Genomic DNA, 22,136 nt, shown 5'->3' with positions numbered 1-22,136 from the left:
ATGAGAAGGAGCTAGAGTGTCAAGGAGAAGCCAGATACCATCCTACCCCCACAGGCCCCACAAGGTTAAGCTTCATTAGCAGCAGCCACAGATCTAGATATACATATTCTTCGCACAAACCTTGCCTAGACCAGAGAACAAATAAAAGAAGTTGAAGCATACAGGATGGGAATGTGAAGGAGAAAATGGCATTGGCTTTCTCTAAATGGGCTTTCTACCACAGCATTCCGATAAATGAGTCCAAGGCCCTACTATAATGCTTGTTTGATGAGATTAGCAAGGCTAGGAGTGGAGTGCAGAGGCCAATCCAGCATGAGCTCTACAATGTATACCTAACAAAGCATAATGAAGATCTGAGCACATACATTACGGTTTGAAGCCTATATGGGCTCACTACCGGGTTATAGTTAGGTGTGATGGTTAGATTAGTCCGACCAGACAGTGCATCATCGATTTTATGTGAAACCATGATGGGAGGACAATTTTCCTCAAGTCAATGGATGCATCCAGGGAGAAGAAGGATGCATAATACATATATAAGCTGTTGAAGGAAGTGGTGGTAGAGGTTGGAGTGGATCATATGGTTCAAATTGTCACAGATAATGGGTGCAACTTCAAAAAGGTTAGGATGAAGATAACAAAGAATCCCAAGTATAAGCTCTTCTGGACTCCTTGTGCTGCTCATTGCATTGACCTGATGCTACTGAAGGACACAAGTCAATGCATGATTGAGAAATAAGTGGGGAACCAAGCACGACAGGCCAACACCTTCATCTATATCCGTGGGTTTGCACTATAGTTGATGAGGGACCAGTGTGGGGTGACTTGGTGAGGCCAAGCATTACTAGGTTTGCAACCAATTGGATTGAATTATAGAGCTTTAAGAGCAAGAAGGTGCCAACAGGTCCATGTTCGCATTAGAGAAGTGGTATAACTGGGACACTTCTTCAACCCTAGGAGAGAAGAAAGCACAAAATACCATTCTAAATGAGACATTCTGAGGTACTCTTAGGATTTAGTAAAGATCCTTGAACCTTTGGTGACTATACTTAGGATGGTTGATCAACAAAGAAGGCCAACTCTACCACACATGTGGGCTCCAATTGACAAGATGAAGCAACAGGTTCAGATGGTCTACCCAAGGGGCAATAAAAAAATTCCTTAACATCATCCAAAACAAATGGGAGGGACAACTGTAGTATCCACTACATAAGGCTGGTGAGTTTCTAGTTTATATTTCATACTTTTATAGTTAATTAGTTACTTAGTAGTCTAGTAAATTCAATTTTTAATTATTATTATTATTATTATTATGATGTTGTTGTTGTTGTTGTTGTTGTTGTTGATGTTGTTGTTGTGTTACTCACTATTCCTTCTTATTCCATGTCAGCATATTATCTAAATCCCAAGTACCACTACAAAGACATGCTTGGGATGTGGCAAAATTTGATAAGTGCGGTCAAACTATGGTGGAGAGGATGGAACAAGATCCGTTGAAACTGGCATTCATCAACTCAGAGGAGATTGTGAGAGCACTAGTAGTTACAACTTATTAGTTAGTGGCTTATTGACTTATGTTAATTATTTAATTTCATACTAACCTAGTTATTGTTTATTTAAGATGAAGTCATTCAAGGATTCCATTGGGAGTTTCGTCACTCCATGGTAATATCAACACATGAAATGACCATTAGTGGCTAGTCCAAATCTCTATATATCACATTATATCCTAGCTTTTAGTATTTCTCTACACTTATTACTTAAGTTATGTATACTATGACCTTACTAATTGAATTCCATATGTTTGTTGCGGCTGATTGGTGGCTGCAATATGGGACCGACTCACCCAGCTTGTCAGTGATTGCATGTAAAGTGATCTCACAGACATGTTCTGACACTAGGTATAAGCGGAACTGGAGCACTTTCAACCTCATTCACTCGAAGAGGCACAACCGATTGGATGTGAAGCAACTAGAAGACCTGCGCACTATAATATGAGACTGAGGAAGAATCACATTAGATAGGGGATGGATCGATATAATAACCTAATCAAGTTGTCTGACATATTTGAGGTGGAAGATGATGATGAGAACTCTTTATTTGAGATGGGTCAGGGATAGAGGAGAGCCATTGTTGGATGAGAAGGGAGGTCGTCCCTAGTAAACATATTGCACAAGAGATGAGGGTTGATGTGAATGACTTCTTGTCCACAGAGGGCAGAGTGTATACACAACCACCAATCCATTCATGCCGCACCCCGGTGCATCGACGAACAGTGAAGATAACCTAGATATTTTCGACCCCGATGATGATGCCACTCAGCCAGCGCAGGGAGATGATGATGGTCATAATGGTGTTCAAGCACCAACTTCATCCCCAGTGACAGCCACGGAGCAAGTTCTCAGCCACAGCATGAGGTACCAGTAGCACCACCAACACGGCAGCACCAACATCCAAAGGGGAGACTAAGCGTCAGCTGATTCAGCTTTTGCCACAGGAATCAACATGTACATATAGTTGTTGTAATGGTTGCAAACATGGACCTTAGGATGACAGTTCTTAGATGGATATGGCAAGCTTGGCAAATTCCATAGGAACTAGGAGCTTAGATGAGACTAGAGGATCTAGATACTGGAGACTATCATCATTTGTTGATTCCTAGTCCTTGGACAATAGAATGTCAAGTTTGCGCCATATAGGGCTTATGGCTATGGATATGATCCATATAGATATGGGGAGGGGGAGCATATAGTGGAGTTTGGGGGGGGGGGGTTCATCTACATATCTTTTGATGATGGCAGCAGTATGCAGTCTGCATATGGGTATGGACTGTATGGTGATGGAGCCTATGCATCATTGGCAGACTCCATTTTTGGAGATCCAACAGTACCAGTTCTAGTACTAGTTGTACCACAGACAGTTGAGCCACTTCCAAGAGCAGGTGTCCATCAGAGTATTTTCCCTTATAACACATTTCCTGGGATAAGATATCTACATTATGTTGATGATCCCACCAATAGAAACACAGTTAATTAGTTCCTGGATAACTTTAGGCATTACATGTCATGAGCAGCTTTTGTCCAATATTCAGGGTACTACTATAGTCAGGGGATGGATCCCACCAATTCCAGTCAGGATTCAAGTTGGAACTAAAGCCTAGGACTTTGTTTTTGGTTATTATATTTACTGTATATGTAATTTTCTATCAAACAATTCATATATGCCTCATGCAATACAGTTTGTTCAATTTTACAAAGTTCGTATTTCTTTCAACCTCTCGTGTGTTAGTATACTTGACTGCTAACTTTTCAATGGTTTTTTTTCTTTTAGCAAAATATCAGTCGATTGTGTTCATTATGCTTTAAATAGGTAGTAAGCAAGAAATCAAATGAAAAATCCATCATATAAGGGTCTCAACCAACTGTCGAAACTTGGGTCCAAATGTTATAAGTTCCAATGGAAATTTTGGTGGAAACGAGCATATCTAGGTTTCTAGCCTGGTCAAAACCGCCCACGAAACCAAGATTCTGATCATAGTTGTCACGGCAACAATGCGATGCGAGGTGGTTTAGGCTAGTTGAGGTGGTGAGGCCTCAACTTTTGAGGTGGTCAAGGCGTTTTAAGTGAAATTTTTAGTGTACATCCCATACACTCTATTTCATTATAAATATATCATATCTAATATACTAAAAGAACTAACATTAGGCTATCTTAAGTCATCCAACATTCTTGACCCAAAAAAAAAGTCATCCAACATCACAAACCCCATATACTAGAGTTAACAGTATACCTTAGTATCATATTATAATAATATACCTGAGTTTTCAACAAAAACAAATGCTGCAAATGGCCGTAGGACACTAGAATTAAGTGATGAACAACAAAAAAATACTGTCCCAATAGGAATATATGTGTGCGTGTGTGTGTAAAGACTCACCGTTACAGAGTTTAAAAAAAATAAAAAATAAAAAGTAACCAGAGACATATCGTCACCTAAAAAAAAAAGAAAGTCGCCAGAGATATACTGTCTCAGAGAAGCAAAGACTGAAGGAGCACAGAAATAAAAGAATAAAACGAGACAGGGAAATAGAGGGTTTCAGGGATGAGTGGCAGGATACCATCAGATGGAGTAACTCAGGAATCCAAATAAGTAGAAGAAGCATTTGAAATTTAAGAAAATTCAAAAAGAAAAAATAAGTAACGGAACCAGAAGAAGAGGATTGAAGAAGAAAGAAAAAGCTGGAAAAAAAATTAGACAACAGCAAGAGACTGGGAGAAGAAAAGAGGAAACAAATAATAGAAGCCTGAAACTGACTAAGAGGGCAAAGCCCTTGGGGGTGGGGGAAAGGAAACAGAAACAAAAACAGTAACAGAGAACAATTTCTCATCAGGAATAAAATAATAAAAAAACTCACCATAACAGAGTTTTTTAAAATGAAATAAAAAGTCATCGGAGACACACCGTCACCTGAGAAGATGGTCAACAAAGACTCAAAGAGTTGTTGAGTGTTCTGCAAATATCGCCTGAGAAGAGGGGGAGTGCCGCAGCTGCCACTGCAAATTGCCTTCTGCTGCAAGGTTTCCATTTTGTTACCTCCATAACAAAGAGTAACAGCTTTTTTGTTTTTCTTAAAAAATAAGAAGAGAACAGTTGCCGGAGTGAGTCAAGTGACATAACTTCGTTCTTTGCCAGAGAGAAAGAGAGTGCCGTGAGAAAAAGAGTCTAACACAGTCGCTGCAAGTCGCCAATAGTTGCCGCTCGAGAGAAAAGTCCGAAATATGTTGCGATTGCGAATAGCCTTATGTCATTAATCTCGGTAGTTTTTTTCCTTTTAATGTAATATATGTTGATCCCATGTAGCATTGGTGTAAATTTTAATTATAATTCCAACCAATAGGAATTTTCAGATCAGAATCTAATGCTCTTATGTATCACATTTTTGGGTTTTAAAAAAATTAAAAAGGTGGACGCCTGAGGCACCTAAGGCAACACCTTGGACCACACGGCGACCGCCTTACAAAGCTTCCATAAGGCGAGGCTTGCCTCATCACTTCCAATGGTGCTTGGACACCTAGGCGTCACATTAACAACTATGATTCTGAAACTTGAATTAAGCAGTCAAACACAAACTTGAATCAGACCTAGATCCTACTTTATCGAGCCTAGTATTAAAGCCACAGTCAAAAATACACCCTAGTTAGCCTTAAAGTTCCTTTAGTAGCCTGTTTGAAGTAGTCCCTTTTTGGTTCACTGTTGTCAGAGCTCGAAGGATTGCTGCTTTTATTTGATCACCCCATCAAGGGCTGCATTAAAACAACTACAAACTTCCTACTGTGCAAAGGTGCCACAGTTAAGGGTGTCAAACGGGATGCTTCCTTCCCACTTTCAGTCCCAAAGGGGCAAATCCCAGAACTGTTTTGTATCTACAGTTCTAAAATTTGGACCTGGTCCTGTTAATAACAGGACAGTCCATCTCCAGTTCCTCAACGATTTTGGGAAGGGTATCACTCCAACTGTAAGTATCTTTTTTGTAACTAAAACATAATCAAGTTCCAGTTCCAATGGTTCTCGGCTCTCAAAGTCTCAGACACTCAAATGTGAATGTTTCTTCGTTACATATTACTCTTGGTTTTTTTCCCTATAATTAGGATATAACCCTTTCTAAGCTATCAATATAACTTAACAAATCAAAAGGTTAATATGCATCTTATCACCCTTTATAAGTTAATAACTATTAGCTAACCAAACCTAAATTCATAAATATGCATCTTCACTGGGTCCTAGCTGGACAGATAAGTTGCAGGTTTTAGTTCCCAATTCCCAGTCTCAACCCTCAAATTGACACCCTTAGTCACAGTATGCAATATAAACAGCTACTTATTCTGTAAAAAGCATTAGCAGGTTTTCTGTTTGATGTACCTTAAGTCTTTCGAACACAGTGAGACATTTCTCCTCATTGCCAATAATTGTATAACCATCCATCATAGTATGATATATATCAATTGGGGCATCAATCCCTTCTTCTTCCATCTCCCTTACCAAGGCTTCAGCTCGATCCATATTGCCCTTTTGGCTTCAGTTCATTGGCAGAATAACAATTAGCCACAAAAGATGTAAAAGGAAGAACACTTTTCAGCAGCAGCAATCTCAAGCAGTTTGTATCATATTCAGTGAAACAACAGTAGTGCACGAAATAAATTAAAGACATCATTACAATACATATAAGTTGCTGCAAATCTCTCAAGCAGAAATCCTAAGCCTCCACATCCATCCCTAACCCGATAATTCTATAAAACATAAATTACTGTTAATCAAGCCGTCCAAACCTCACTATGTTTTGATGACATACGCCCATATCCTCCTAACAGAACCATTTGAGTTTGGTTGCATTCTGACCAGTGAAAATCCTAAAATTCATCTCTTTTTTTTTTCTTTCTTTTTTTGGTAGGAAAGAAAAACTTTATATATGTAACTGAAATCCCCGCGGGATCTTACACATTAGAGAGTCAAAAAGTAAAATCCAAGATAAGAAAGGGGGGGGGGGGGGGGGGAAGATGTGATACAAGAAACGGTCCTGTGAGATAGCCGCTGATTTAGCAAGTGCGTCAGCTGCAAAATTGGCTTCACGTGGGATGTAGGTGAAGGAACAGTCTGGAAAGGAAGCTGCAAGCCTGAGGATATCGGTAATGAGGTGTGAGATTTTCCAGCTACCGCATGATGAAGGCTGCAAAAGAGTGAGAATCAGCGATTGGTTGTCGCTCTCCACTTGGATATGGGAGGTCCAGAGGTCGAGGGCAAGACGAAGACCATGACGAATGGCTAGTGCCTCGGCAATGAAGGAGTCCTGACAGCCCGTGCCCTAGCCAAAAGCAAACACAACCTGATTAGAAGAGTCGCGTGCTAGTCCACCAATGCCCGAGCGTTTCGGATTGATAAAAGATGAGTCGTCCACGTTTAGTTTGATCCTGCCTGGAGGTGGAGGTTCCCATCTGAACACTGGGGAAGTGTTCCTAGGTGAATGAGAAGTGGAGGGAGGGGTGAATGTATGGATCGCATGATGTAAACGCGTCATGACATCCTGAAGCTTGGGAGGTTCAAAAAAGTGTATAACCGTGGTGTAATAGCCCCAAAGAGCCCACAGAGCGATAAGGGAATGAAGAAATTGCAGTCGGTTAGGGGAAGGGCAAACAGAATGGATGACAAGGTCTTGAAGTTGGAGATCAAAAGGATGTGATTGATCCCATTGGTGAAGGTTAAGGGTATGCCAGAGATGGGATGTGAAAGGGCACAGGACAAAAAGATGATGTGCTGAGAAAGGATGATACCCACAGAGTCCACAGTGGAGCGGAACGTTACAGCCTCTCGCATGGAGCAGATCGGCCGTGGGTAATTTGCCTAGAAGAGATTTCTAGAGGAAAAGGAGGATTCTAGGGGGAAGGGGGAGATGCCAGAACTGAAGCCAATTAAGGCGGGGTATTGAGGAGGAGGGGGAGAAAGATGAAGCTGCCAATCTGTATGCTGAACTAACAGTGAAATTGCATGAGGAAGTGGGTTTCCAGATGTAGCGATCCGCTTGAGAGAAGAGCGGGATAGGGATGCTGAGAATATTGGCCGCGATATCATCAGGCCACCAAGCCAACACCTTATCCCTATTCCAGGAAGTTGTTGTGAAATTGATGAAGTCAGAAACTTTAAGAGGAAGGGAGGCTGCTAGAAAGCATCCCAGATCGGGGGTTGATTCGAGACCCAATTGAGATTCCAAGGGCTTGCTTGGGAACCGTCCCCAATCTGAAGGAAAAGTCCTTGACGTAAAAGTTCCCTTGCCTTAATCAGCGATTTCCAACCCCACGAAGCAGATGGGGGGGAGGGCGCTTCGAGGAAGGTACTATCCTTAAAGTACTTGTGCTTCATCAAACGGCCCCAAAGTGATTGGGAGGGGTTAAGTAATTCCCATGCCTTCCGAGACAGAAGAACGAGGTTAAAAGCTGCACTGTTTTTAAGGTTGAGACCACCTTCTCTAGTCGAACAACAAATGAGATCCCAAGAGATAGTGTGAACATGCCGTTGCTTGCCACTTGACCAGAAGAAGTCCCGAGAGAGCTTGTCAAGAGTATTTGTGATTGAGACAGCAAGCTGAAAACACGACATGAAGTGACTGGGCATAGCAGCCAGAGTGGATTGGATAAGGACCTTTTTCCCCGCGTAGGAGAGGAGGTTAGCTCTTCAGTGTTGAAGTCAACTACTGACCCGAGTAAGCAAAGAGGCACAATGCTTCTTCTTGATCTTCCCCAAAATTAGTGGAATCCCGAGATAGATGTCTAGCTCCGTTGAGGGGGTAATGTGGAAGTGGGAGGAGAGTACGCTTCATACTTGCTGATGTACTTGGACTATAGTGTGCACGTGTTTTTTGGATATTGAGTTGTTGACCTGAATAAAGACAATATTCCTCCAGAAGCTGATGGAAGCAACGAGCCTCAGCAGAGGTGGCATGTCCAAACAAAATTAAGTCATCAGCAAAGGCCAGGTGTGAAAGACGCTCACCTCCACGCGAGAGCTGAATTCCATGGAGCTTTTTGCGTTGTAGGGCCAATTCCAGATCGGACATCAGAACTTCTGCACAAAGGACGAAAAGATAGGAGGATAATGGATCTCCTTGGCGAAGGCCCCGTGATGGGGTAATTGGCGGCAAGGGGGATCCATTAACCAGGACCAAGAGTTGTGTGGTAGTAATACACTTCATGATCCATTCTATCCACTGTGGAGGGAATCCAAAATGGCGCAAAGTAGAAGCGACAAAACTCCATTCTAAACGATCATACGCCTTGCTCATATCGAGCTTGACTGCCATGAGACCTTTCTTCCTTTTCTTATGAGTTTGGATTTTATGCATGAGCTCGTGGGCAATAAGAATATTGTCCTGAATGTGTCGGCCCTTGACAAATCCATTCTGCTGGAAGGAAATGAGATGTGGCATGATCTGTTTTAACCTGTTCACCAATATTTTGGAGATGATTTTATAGGTCGTGTTACACAGGCTGATAGGCCAGTAATCTCCCACAGTATCAGGGGTATCAACCTTCGGAATCAGGGCAATGAAAGTGTGGTTGACCTCGGCTTGGAGATGTGTGGAATTGAAAAATCATGCACCATGTTGCCTATGTCACCAGCAAGATGCTCCCAAGAGTGTTGGAAGAAAATACATGGGAAACCATCTGGGCCGGGGGACTTGAGGCCATTGGAACCGAATACCGCCTCTTTAATCTCCGTAGCTGAAACAGGTTGAAGAAGAAAAGAGCAATCCTCACTTGTGACCCGACCCTAAACTGGGGAGAAATAACTATCAAGACAAGCCATGTGTTGTGTGGAGAAAATTTGCTAATAATGTTGATGGAAGGCTTGAGAGATGAGCTGAGGATCAGTGAGGTGGAAACCCTGATGCGTAAGAGAACATATACGATTCCGCGAGCGGCGTTTCAGAGTCGACTAGTGGGAGAAACGAGTATTTCGATCACCGCATGTGTGCCATTGGATACACGACTTTTGTTCCCATTTAAGCTGAATTTGGTGAAGAATTTTCCTGTGTGAATCCAAAAGTATCGATTCAGTGGTGTACCATGCCATAGGCCGTGATGAGATGGGGAGACTATAATGGCGTTGTAAGTCCTGTCGAAGCTGTTGTTCCTGAAGTTCCAAGTTTTTCACCACTCTTCTGTTCCGGGAAATTAGAACAGTCGTAAAGTATTGAGATTATCAATAACCGGCGAGACCGAAGTGGCCGGCTGCAGATTGTCCCAATGTGCTTCTACAAGTCCTTGATATGAGGGTTCATGAATCCAAAAACGCTCGAATCGAAAAGGTTTTGCCCCACGGGTGCCATGTGGCTTAGTATGTAGGACCAGTAACGCATGATCAGAATGGGAAAAAGGGAGCTGTTGAACATATGCATCGGGAAATAGTGTCAACCAGGCATCATCATAGATAAATCAACCCAAAATCCCTTCCACACGGTGAAGTCCAGATTGTTTATTTGTCCATGTGAAATGAAGATCGTGAGTTGAGGCCGTGTGGAGATTAAAAGCTGACATGAATGTTGAGAATGGTTCGATATCTTCCCAAGAAAGTGGATTGCCTCCATGTTTGTCATTGAAGGACACATATCGGTTCCAATCACCAGTGAGAATCCAGGGTAAATTAACAAATGCTCCCAACTGATGTAGAGTTTCCCATTGTTGACGCTGCTTAGAGTGAGACGACTGTAAATAGACAAAATTCTGTTGCCAAGTCTTTGAAGCATAAGACAATACAACATGCATACACCAAGAGGACTACCACACTACATCAATAGTAACAGAGGAGTCCCAAAACAAAAGCAAACCACCAGCTCGACCTTGGGGGGGGGGGAAGATAAGAAACGGGAAAAGCCCCATTTTTTACACAAAAGGTGGGGACGTACACTAGATGACTTAACTTCACACAGAAATAACAAAGCTGGTCGGAGTTTAAAGATTAGACCTTGAAGCTCAGAACGTGTCGAGGGTTGACCAAGCCCTCGACAGTTGAGACTGAATTGGTTCATGGCGCCTCGGATGACTGAAACCGGCCAGCCATCTCAGCCTCAACAGGAGTATCCTCTGCTCCTGTAGTAGTGGTTTTCATCTTTTTGAAAGCAATAGTCTCCAAGGATTCCGTGCACCTCAAATCCATATGATCCAACTCAGTGAGTATCAGCTGCCTTTTACAGGGAAGGAGTTTGGGGAGCGATGATAGCATAGATGGTGGTGGAAGGGGTCCCTATGCCGGATCAACAGTACGTGTGAGTTGAATGGGAAAAGATGAATACAGCAGCTCCTGGGAACTGTCAGTAGCGTGTGTGCCCGTAGGGGCCTGAAAATCTGAAGTGGAGTGTTTGCCGGAGTCTGGTTGATTGTGGCCCAAATCATGCGGCGATTCCGTACCTTCCATCCCCACCACACTCTGATTCTCAATAGGGTCCTCCTCCCCCATACTTGAGCTTGGGAAACGCCAGTTACCATCATGAGGAAGATAGCGGTCCTCCAAGTCACGAGGTATCTCGAGTTGAAAGACGTGAGACAACATGTAGAAACTACGAATGAGAGCCAAGTCCCTGTGCTGCGAAAAAGTGGAGGATGCAATATGGTCGGGAGTGAGACCCTTGAAGAAAACATCTTTATACAAACGAGCCACTTCATTTATGGCACCCTGCCGTTTGAGGGGAGTTGCAAGCCTAGGAAGATAGGTGGGATTAGTTGCTTCACGAGAAGCCATCGTCGCAAGCACTTGCGAAAAGTGAGGGTGTTCATGTAACGGACAATTCAATCCCCGATGGCCTATGTGAAAGCAATACGGGCAGACTAACGCCGGACGATACTCATATGCAAAATGAAGAAGCACTGAGGGGTTGGGTGCAGCTTTGATCTGGGTGGAAGTTGGGAGGTCCAGGCGAAGATCAATAACTACACGAGCAGCCGGGGAGTACCCAGTCAAAGAACCCGAAGGGCATTCAATCTCAATCACCTGTCCAACCTGCAAGAAAACCGACTGCAGAATTTCCAAATCGAAGTATAGCCAGTTCATGTTCAGTATTTGAACCCATAAAATGCCATGAAGAAAAGGAACCGATGCTGTAGGAACTGTAGGATCCCATGGTTGCATAAACATTAAGAATTGACCCTTATATAACCAGGGCTGTGAGAAAATTAAACAATGGACATCTCGAGCGGAATTGAGCTTAAGGATGAAACGATCAGGGGCTCCTTCAACAACATAATAGTCTGCCACTTTGATGGCTGCTGATTTCCAAGCTTTGTGTGCAAGCAATTGCAAATCAGAAGTGTTAATATGGTGATGTCCGGTACCCATCCGATCACAGAGAAGCGGAAACCATGATGAATGTCAGCCAGCTTGCTAGGAGTAATAGAAATAGTAGAAGGTGATCGTACTGGAAGTTTGAGCTTCTGTGCAAAATCGGTGGAGAGCATATCAGCATTAGGAGCCGAATTTGCACTGCCTAAGGAACCCTGTTTGGTAGCCATACTGTGTATCTCACCGAAACACCAGAGGAAAACTATGAAACAGAACACTCTAGTAACAGACAGAGCTCCACTCTCAAAATCCACTGCAGACGATGAAGAAACCACAGCTGCCAGGAGACAGGATATAAAGGATTGAAAACATACGAGCAGCGCCCAAGGCCAACACTCGAGAAGAACACCGACATCATACACCAGAAGCTTAGGAGGATGTGGAATGGAACCCGTAAAAGTGCAGAGCTGACTAACCAAGGCTATGAGGCTATGAACATAGGTGCTAAGACCTATGAGACGCGGAACCGATAACCGCTTAGCAAATAGTCCGGTAGAAAACGCATCTGGTAACCAGCGAGCAACGTGTTGCAACATGGACAGAACACCGCCAAGAACAGGGAGGCGGTGCGAAGACGGCGCAGTAAACCTGCGTCGGTGGTCAAGAAGAACTCTGGAGAATGCAGAAACCCAACTCGGGAATTTGATTTGGTATTGGATCCATGTATCCGATATCGCGATGGTTCGTCTTGTGGGAGGCGGAAGCAAAACCAGAGGAAAATGAAACTCACGAAGAAAGAGGAAGAGAGAGCTTACCTTAAGCATGAAAGAAGGGAAGAAAAAGGAAAAAGGCAAGCGACGTGTCGAAGTTGAAGCAACACTTTTCATCCTAGCGCAGCATCAATAAAGGAGAGAGGGAAGAAAAGAGGGTGGAGTGAGGGTAGTAAGCACGTGAATCTGACAGAAAACACTTCTTTCTAGGAGTAATCTTTACACTTCTTATAAATTCAGAAAGACCGTAATTGTCACCCCCCCCCCCCAAAAAAAAAAAAAAACCAATGTGAACAAAGGCCCAACCCCTGGCCAACCGAGGTGGCAAACCTAGGGCTGGCCAAACCCCAAAAAGAGACAATTTGGTCATTTTCTAGCCCTAATTAGCTGCTAATTTTAATTTCAGAATTTTGGTTTTAATTTTCAGGGTTCAATCATGTCTTGAAGTCTTAATTTGGGTTAGTAGTTGGATTCTAGTGTCATAGGGAGTCTTTCTTTTAAGTGAGGCTCTTTACGGATAATTAAGTCTTTTATTTCAATCAAGTTCTTTTATTATATATGTAGTGTTATTCAATTGTAAAGGGTATCCTAACTAATGAAGGACACCCTAGTTGAGTTAGTTCCTAAATTACTAGTTGAGTCTAAGTTAGTTTCTCAGTTAGAGATTTAGATCCTTTCTTTCTTGATGTAAGGCTATAAATAAAACAATCCTTTCATTGTAAAGATAGTCTGCATTGAATAAAGAATTGAAGATCTTTTGTGGGAAATTGGGTCATGGCCTTCTTGAGAGGGCCACGGCGGATTCTTAGTGTCTTGCTTCAATAGAAGCAATCTTTCTTGAACAAACCAGCAGCTTCAACAGGCAAGTACACAAACCCAGCCCCCTCCCCTTTCATTCCAAACCCATTGCAGGCCCCCCTTCCCCTTCTCTCTCTTGCGTTACCAAGGAAACTGGAAACCCCACCCCATCGGAGCCCCTAGTTTCCCCTCCCCACCCCTGCCAACCCCTAAGATCCCCTCCACACCCTGCAGCACCCCCCCCCCCTTCTCTCCTTCTCTCTTGGTACTCCCTCCCCTTTCTGACTTGCAGCAACCAGAAACAACGAAAAAAAAGAGAAACACTTGAAAGGTTGCCCAAGATTTTCAATCCTATCCAACATCCATCACAAAACCCTAAAATCTCCATTATCTTTTGTTTCATCCAAGAATCATCCCAACCCATTTGATTTGTGAGCTTTCCCATTTAATTTTTTATCCTTTTCATTCCATATCAATTTAAAATAGCTATCACCATACCATAATGATCTAATGTCTCCCCAGGGGAATTTAGTAAAAGCCTAAATTTTCCCTAACAACCCATACCCCTTCCCACAGATATTCCTTTTAATGCAGATCAACCCATAAAACTATAGAATTAGTTGCTGGAAGATTCTGGGCAAACCTAGATTTTACAGAATCCATCCAAGAAACCCTATCCCTAAAATTGGGTTTACATCAACCCCCCCCCCCCCCCCCCCCAAAAAAAAAAAATTAGGGCCTGCTGGGGCCCATGACACCTAAAACCTACCAGGTGACACGGAAACAATTCACCTAATAGCATAACATAACAGCAGAAACATGTATTACATACAAGAGGAAAGCAAAGAAACACTAATAATCTGATAGCAGCTGCCAGCTGATACAGTCCATTTAAATTTACTTGTACGATATAGAACACCGATTATCTGAAATTACACCGTCACCTGAACTGAACATTCAGTAAATTATATATAACCTTAAAGATGTAAATACAATATTTGAACTGAACTATTAAAACAATCTAGGATCTCAAACTTCCAATCCCAATCTAGGATTACTATGCCCTTACCCTTGTCTTGTGTCTCTTTATTTGTACATGGAATGAAGGAAGGAGTACACTAGCCCAATGAATAATATAAAACAACCAAGCTACATAAAAACATAACCGATCATATATATACATAATAGAGTATTCAGTCTCATTTCAAAATACATGCTAAAAGCACTTCAAAACATTTCATTCAATTCCTCCCATTCTTATTTACTGTCTCACTTCATTCTTTGATTTATAGTCTGAAGCCCAAGCAAACCCATAGAGTTTCTACCAACAATCTATACCACTGAAGTGGTTTCAATCTCACTCTTATAGTCTACCACAAAGAATCATGATTCAATCTCAAGACTCAAGGCCAAGCCCTCCTCGTAGATTGCTATTATTAGCTTAGACTCCTTTCCACTTCTCAATCTTGCCGCAATACCTTTCCATTCGGCCAAGGAATCAGGTCTTAAATCTGTTGTGCTTGTCAACACAAAGTCTTTTATTCCATTTCAACCTTGCATTTCCTTTGTCTGTCAATTCTGATCTCGGACTGACCTACTCCAAGAATTAATGTAGCATCATTATAAATTATTGATGAGATGAGCCCAATATCAAAGATTTTTAGCTAAACTTCTAGTTTGTGGAAACTGCAATTCTGCCCTTGTGCTCTCTTCCTTATGGTTAGCTCCTTGATGTACACAAAAGTTTGAGCTCTTGATCTGCAAGTGGCTTTATCTCCTAATATCACCATCCTTGATCATTTAACATTATTTTTTCCCATTCCCTTATAGCCTACAAATTACAAGAGAAAAAAATATCTAAAGTCATTCTACTCTAAGAACGTAAAAATGCATGCTTATATGCCTTAAGAATTCACACATAAATATGCTCATTACTTAACTAACAATCTCTTTCTTGACTTTTTTACTAGCACTCTCTCTCTCTTCACTTAAGTACTTAACAAGAGAGAAAAGATCCTATCACTAACCCTCTATTCCAGGGTTACATCAGGATGTTCCCCGGAATGCTATTTTGGCTTTGTCTCCTTTTTATCTTCATTATGCTATAGTTTACTAACGTTTCTTCTCTTGTCTCTTTTTCTAACTCTTAGGCTGCTTTTGTTTACAAAGGTGGGGTGGGAAAAAAGGGGTGGAAAAAAAAACATGTGGGCCCCATGTGTAGTGGGGTGAGGGAGAAGAGAAGGAAAGGAAAGGAAAGGAAAGGAAAGTATGGAAAAGTATTAATTGTGGGTCCCACATTTTACTTTTCCATACTTTTTCACAAAGTCCCACACTTTTGTGGGGTTTTGAAAAGGCTTGGGGTGGGAAAGTTGGGTTGCCACATCACCAGACTCAAGGAAACTTGTTTCTCACTTTTCCACCCCAAGCAACCAAACATTTTACAGTTTTAGGATTTAAAGGAAAAGTTTGCTTTTTTCAAGAATTTTCCCACCCCACCTTTATTCCAGCAAACAAACCAACCTTAAGGACCCATGTAGCCAACCCCATTGAGTTAGGATAAGGTTATGATTGTTGTTGCTAATGTTTTTGTTGTATGTCGAAAAGTCGATATATATTTTAAATTTAAACACATTCTAACACTAATTTCAACTTCTAACCGTAATAGCTACAGTTCACATATCACAAGGACAATTAACTCAATATGTTCGGACTAAGGGAATTAAATATAAACCAAATCATTTAAAAAGTACTCACCAATGAGCATAAATAATGTTACCATATATGATAGCATTTAAGGTTGCATGCCTCTCTTTGGCCTCCTTAAACCATTTATCTGCAGTTCTTCCAAAGAAATATGAACACGTATTAGGAGAAGGTTGTACAGCCCATATTTTTACTTGAACTTTAATTTTAAAGGAACCCCTACCTATAGAAAAGAAAATAAACAATGGCACAAGAATCCATGTGAAATATGCATCAAAACATGAACAGAATAATAAAATTGCAATGATCATTCAATCACATCAGGATGCCCCAAAAAACTGTCTTCCACCATCTAGTATCTTAAGGTTACTTCAAGTTCACAAATTATGATGATTAGGAAATGAAAAGAATAGACTCATTCCTTTGAAAGGTATTGTCTGACAACAAAAGGAAGAAACATTATTAAATTAATTTATACACTAATGGCAGATTGATAAGCCAATATAAAATAGCAAAAAATTAAGCTCCAGTTCTATTATCTCTCTTTCTGCTATCTGAAGATGCTACTGAAAAGCCTTCATGTCCAATACATACTTATCAGTTGTATTCCAGACAAGGAGAAATCACTCAAATTGAAGAAACTTCTCGAGGATAGAAAATTTTAGAGAAAAATCAACCAACCAACAGAACTAGTAAATCTAGAGTCAGTGTAATTTTACTTACTCAGCATCACCAATTCTTGCAAATCCCCCAATAAGGATACTGTACGTCACCAAACTCATTTCAATGCCTTCACGCTTCATTTTCCTCACACAAGATAATGCTTCTTCCATGTCTCTACCAACTGCATAAGCATGAATAAGGCTGCATGAAAGTAACTACCTTCAATATAGGAGGACTGGAAACCCTGATAAATGAATAGTAAAGAACTCCTTAGAGTAGAATAGACCACTCTACAGAATACATTTCTTTTCAAGTCACAGTAATGAAATACTGCAAAGGTCTCACACAGAGCCCTCTTTTTCCTTTTCTGGCGGAGAGGGTGGTCACAATGCAAAAGTACCGAGATTTTAGAAATGCTGCACAACAGTTTTCAATACAGAGCTATAAACAGACAAATTACAACAACAACAACAACAATAAGCTTTGTCCCAACTAAATGGGGTCGGCTATATGGATTCTTGCCCTCCAATCATTTCTGTTCGAGGCCATGCTAGATACAAGGCCTAAGCTATACATATCCTTTCTCACCACTTCTCCTAAGGTTATCTTAGGTCTACCCCTAGCTCTTCTAGTTCCTTCAATATGGATTATATCACTTCTCCGTACAGGAGCATTTATAGGTCTCCGTTGAACGTGGCCGTGCCACCTCAAAAGGCTTTCTCTAAGCTTATCACTTATGGGAGCAACTCCCAGACCAACTCTAATATGATCGTTTCTTATCTTATCCATCCTAGTTTTGCCACTCATCCATCTTAGCATCCTCATTTCTGTTACACTTAGTTTATCTATATGATTCTTTTTAACAGCCCAACACTCTGCACCATACATCATAGCTGGTCGAACAACGGCCCTATAAAATTTTCCTTTAAGCTTTAATGAAATACGCCGATCACATAAGACCCCGGACGCACCTCTCCACTTCATCCACCCTATTTTAATTCTTTGGGAAACCTCATCTTCTAAATCACCTCTTTTACTTATGATTGAACCTAGGTACCTAAAACAATCTCTCTGAGGAAAATTTTTAGTTTACCAAATTAGTTTTAAGAAAAAGTTTTAAGAAAAAGTTTACCAAATTAGGAGTCTACCCAGTCAAAAGAATTTGAGCACACTAAGAAGCCATACTTTGTATAGACATGAGATGTTGGCTCAATTCCTCTTCCAAGCATGCGCTCAAATGCTTCACGTGCATGGTGCATGTCCCCTCTCCTTGCGTAATAGTTCACCAGCAACCCAAACTCTCTTCTAGAAGGCTGAAAATCCACCATCCAAAATGAATGAGAAGGTAGAGGATACATTAAAATATCCATATGAAGAGAACTAATATCAAATCCTAAATTTAAGAATTCAAAGATAGAAACTAATAACAATGGCGAACATTGCATCTACTATCATAGAAACCTTATATCACAGATTCTCAATAATGCACACAGGTCACACGATGAAAGCAAGATTCAGTTGCCAGGTCTTGGCAACAAGCTGCCACAGTTTCATGAATTCTTTCCATTTTTTTTTTTTTTTTGGGGAAAAAAAAGAAAAGCCTTCATCTATTATCAATTTATCCAGAAAATAGCTCCAGATACCTTACCTTCTCAATCCTTTCGAAGGCCCGAACAACAGCCTGCCAATTATCTGGTTCAGTCTCAAGAACTTGCCGAAACTCCCTGCGAGAATTCTCCCTCTGTTCATGCCACTTAGACCTATATTCCACCACATCCGAACCCGCCACCCATCTAGCTCTTTCATCTGACCTAGCATTCAATCTCCTCCCATCATCTAACTTCACAGTCAAAGTCCTCCCATGAAATTCCACTCCATCAAACTCCACGGCCTTCGAAGCAGAGTTCGCAGCTGTGGGACCGCCATAAATTATAAAACCATAGCCAACATTCCTCTCAGGATCATCATGGCCTTTTATCAACACCACATTCTTAATCGGCCCAAATTGTCGAAAAAAATCGGCAACTTCATTCTTCTTGATCCAGAGCGGAAGATTTCCAACAAAAATTTTGCCTTCTTGTCGGAAATCATAAACTGGTACCTGCCCAGTATCCGAATAAACTGGAACATTGGGTTTCTCACCTTCTTTGGCTTGCTGGGCATCAGCAGTTTCTTCTTCTGGTACTGCAGGTGGTGGTGGTGGAGGAGAGATTTTGCTTGAAAGCCAGAGCTTGTTGGAGAGATTGCGTGAGTTGTTGGATGTTGTGGAAGAAGAGACAAAATCTCGTAGTGGGTTTGTCTTTGTGGAGAGTTTCTTAGGGCTTGGTGATGGTGATGGTGATGGTGTTGGGTTTGCTTGGGCCGGGGATGCTTTGAGGGTTTGGGGGCGGCGTATGTCTCCTTGGTTAGGCTCTGGTAGAGAAGGTTTGAGCAATGAAGTGGGGGAATGGGAGAATGGTGTGGAGTGACAATGGTATATGGATGACGAGTAGAGAATATTCATTATCAGTTCAGTCGGGTAGAAGAGAGGAGCGGAGAAATGGCTCCGGGAGACGAACGAAGAGATAAGACGAGCAGAAGAGATCGTTTAAAAATCGGAATCGGTTTGGCTTTGAATCAAGGTTTAAAGTAGCGGCATCGAGTATCGGTCATTTGATCTTAAATGACGTATGGTCCGTATCAAGTATTGTATTGTATTGTCCAACATATTTTAATATAATTCAATTGAAACGCTGAAAAAGGGTGTCAATACGGTACGGTATCTGTAATTTGGTGTGGTACTATACCATACCGCGCATTTCAAACCGTCTAACCAAAACTATGTCATACCATAAAAATTTGGTACGGTACGAAAACGGTATTTTAAAAATGGTTCGATACTGTTTCGGTATGAAATTAGTACGACAAAAACGGAACGGTTCGGTGTATGGTACGATATGAATTCGGTATAAAATCATATCACTTTGCTAATGAACCTTGTTGCGTCAAGTTGGAAGCTTGAAAAGATAATTGGCCTCTCATTGGCATATCCAAACACGACCTGTTCACTCAGTTGTGAGCACATGAGAAGAACACAGGTAAGAATTATAGATGAGAAAAATAAGAGATTGATTAAGCCAAATAACAGCCATGAGAAACATACCCTTAAGATAGCCTGAAGGACATGGATAAGACAAAAAAATGAAGACAACATTAGCTATTCTGAAATTCAAACTTGCATACATTTTGTCTGTTCTCTCCTATACAAGACAACATTTTCTAGGTTTCCAATATAATGAAACACCAATGTAAATTTCATACTTAAAATGCTTGGAAAATTGCAAATACAAATGAAACGCTATGCTTTCTTGGCTCTAGCTGCTTAGAGGTTAATGGTTATTAGGCAAGTAGGCAACATGTTTGGTGGGAAAACAAATAATATAAATACACTTTGGTTATTCACCTATTAGGGTTTAAAAGTTAAATTAAAATTACAAAACTAACCTTAAAAACGGTATTCGGTAATTCGGTATGGTATACGGGATGTATCGATGATATACTGTCTAAAACCGAAACCGTACCGTACCGAATTCCAAAAAATGGTTTCGGTACATTCCGTACCGAATTTGAATCGGTATGGTACAGTACGGTATGGTTAAACGGTTTCGAACCGTATTAACACCCTTAGGCTGATGTAGTAACAAATAAGTACACAAAAAAGAGAAACAACCATTTACGAGGTTCGTCTTCCTAAGAAACTTACATCTTCAGATAAATCTCTCAATTCATTTTGTCTTTTGGGAGATAATTCTTATTCTTATAGAGAATGATACAATGAAGTTATCATACTCAAATGATTAATAAGAGGGGGTAAGTATCATTTACCCTCCCCTCCTTAGTTGGACAAATAGCACTTACACCCCCTCTTAGTTGGATAATATCACTTACTTCCCCTCTTACCTAGCAATATATCAAACACCTTCCATCTGTTAATTTTTTCGGTTAAATTTAATTTTGCCATTAAATATTTTTCTAAAACCCCAAACTACCCTTGGCTAAAAATATTTTTTATTTAAACCCTAAATTATCGTAATCATCTTAGCAGTTAAAATATTAAATTACCCTTAATTAAAATAATTGTTAAAAATGAAAACACCATAGTTAAAACCCAAATTATCTTTAATTATTAGAAACCCAACATACCTTTTTCTTTAAAAAACAATTTATCAAACAATTAAAAAAACCCAAAATAGTAGTACATGTTTAATTTTATCAATGTACCCTTTTTTTTATAATTGCATATTTAATTTTACTTGATTGTAGTACGTGTTTTTTTAATTGTTTGATAAAAAAAAATTTTGAAAAAAAGGTATGCTCGATTTTTAATAATTAAAGATAATTTAGGTTTTAAAAATGGTGTTTTGGTTTTTAATAATTATTTTAATTGAGGGTAATTTAGTAGTTTAACTATTAGGGTGATTACGGTAATTTAGAGTTTAAAAATAAAAAATATTTTTTGCCAAGGATAGTTTGGGGTTTTGGAAAAATCTTTAATGATAAAAGTTAAATTTAACCGAGAAAGTTAGTCAAAGGGAGGTGTTTAATATATTTGCTAGGTAAGAGGGAAAGTAAGTGATATTATCCAACTAAGAGAGGGTTTAAATGCTATTTGTCCCACTAAGAGAGGAGGTAAGATATTTACCCTTAATAAAATAAGAAACATTATATTGTAATATCTTTTTCAATATCTCCTACTAAGAATAGAAGATCCAATATTCCTCTAGAATATTATTCCAATCACTCTTGCTGGAAATTGAAGATCCAATATCTCCTAGAATTAGAAGATATTATAACGCCAACACTCCTCCTCAAATTGGAGCTAAGATATCACCGCGGATCAGCTTGATCATCAAATTTTAAAATGAACCATTGGGCAGGGTCTTTGTGAAAATGTTCGCTAGCTGGTGTTCAATGAAAATATAAAGAGTTTCAATTGTTTTATTTTTTATTTTTTTCTCGAACAAAATAACAGTCCACCTCTATGTGTTTAGTTATCTCATGAAAGATAGGATTGGCAACAATATAAATAGCAGCTTGATTATCACAAAACAATTTTGTAGAATTGGAAGGTGACAAGCATCTCAACTCTTGTAATAGTAAGTGGATCCATACTATCTCACTAGTTGCAGATGTCATGGCATGATACTCAACTTCAGCATTTGAATATGCCACAACATTTTGCTTTTTACTCTTCCAAGTAATAAAATTTCCTCCCACAAACATACAAAAATCACTAGTAGATCATTTATCTAAGGGACTTCCAACCCAATTAGCATTAGTGTACCCAACAATTTCAATGTAAATGTTTAACTTCAGCAAAACTTCTCTTCCTGGTAACA

General features: G+C 40.4%; 1 protein-coding gene across 1 annotated transcript in view; it reads right to left on the bottom strand.

Annotated features, from left to right (window-relative positions):
• The window catches only part of LOC149007831 (pentatricopeptide (PPR) repeat-containing protein), a 42,835-nt gene extending 23,473 nt beyond the window's left edge, over positions 1-19,362 (bottom strand). Inside the window, exons 1-5 of the mRNA XM_089167479.1 lie at positions 18,407-19,362; positions 17,944-18,071; positions 16,819-16,959; positions 16,147-16,233; positions 5,921-6,074 (exon numbers count right to left, since the gene is read on the bottom strand). Of these exons, the coding sequence (XP_089023605.1) occupies positions 5,921-6,074; positions 16,147-16,233; positions 16,819-16,959; positions 17,944-18,071; positions 18,407-19,261 (1,365 nt within the window). The 5' untranslated portion in view covers positions 19,262-19,362. The remainder of the gene's footprint in view (positions 1-5,920; positions 6,075-16,146; positions 16,234-16,818; positions 16,960-17,943; positions 18,072-18,406) is intronic.
• Positions 19,363-22,136: the final 2,774 nt, after the last annotated feature.

The sequence above is a fragment of the Hakea prostrata genome, chromosome 8, assembly GCF_041222555.1.
Source record: "Hakea prostrata isolate BN-2017 chromosome 8, UWA_Hpros_2, whole genome shotgun sequence".
In the NCBI taxonomy this organism is placed as follows: Eukaryota; Viridiplantae; Streptophyta; class Magnoliopsida; order Proteales; family Proteaceae; genus Hakea; species Hakea prostrata.
Note: the sequence above shows the minus strand (reverse complement) of the source record. Positions and strands in the feature narration are given on the sequence as shown.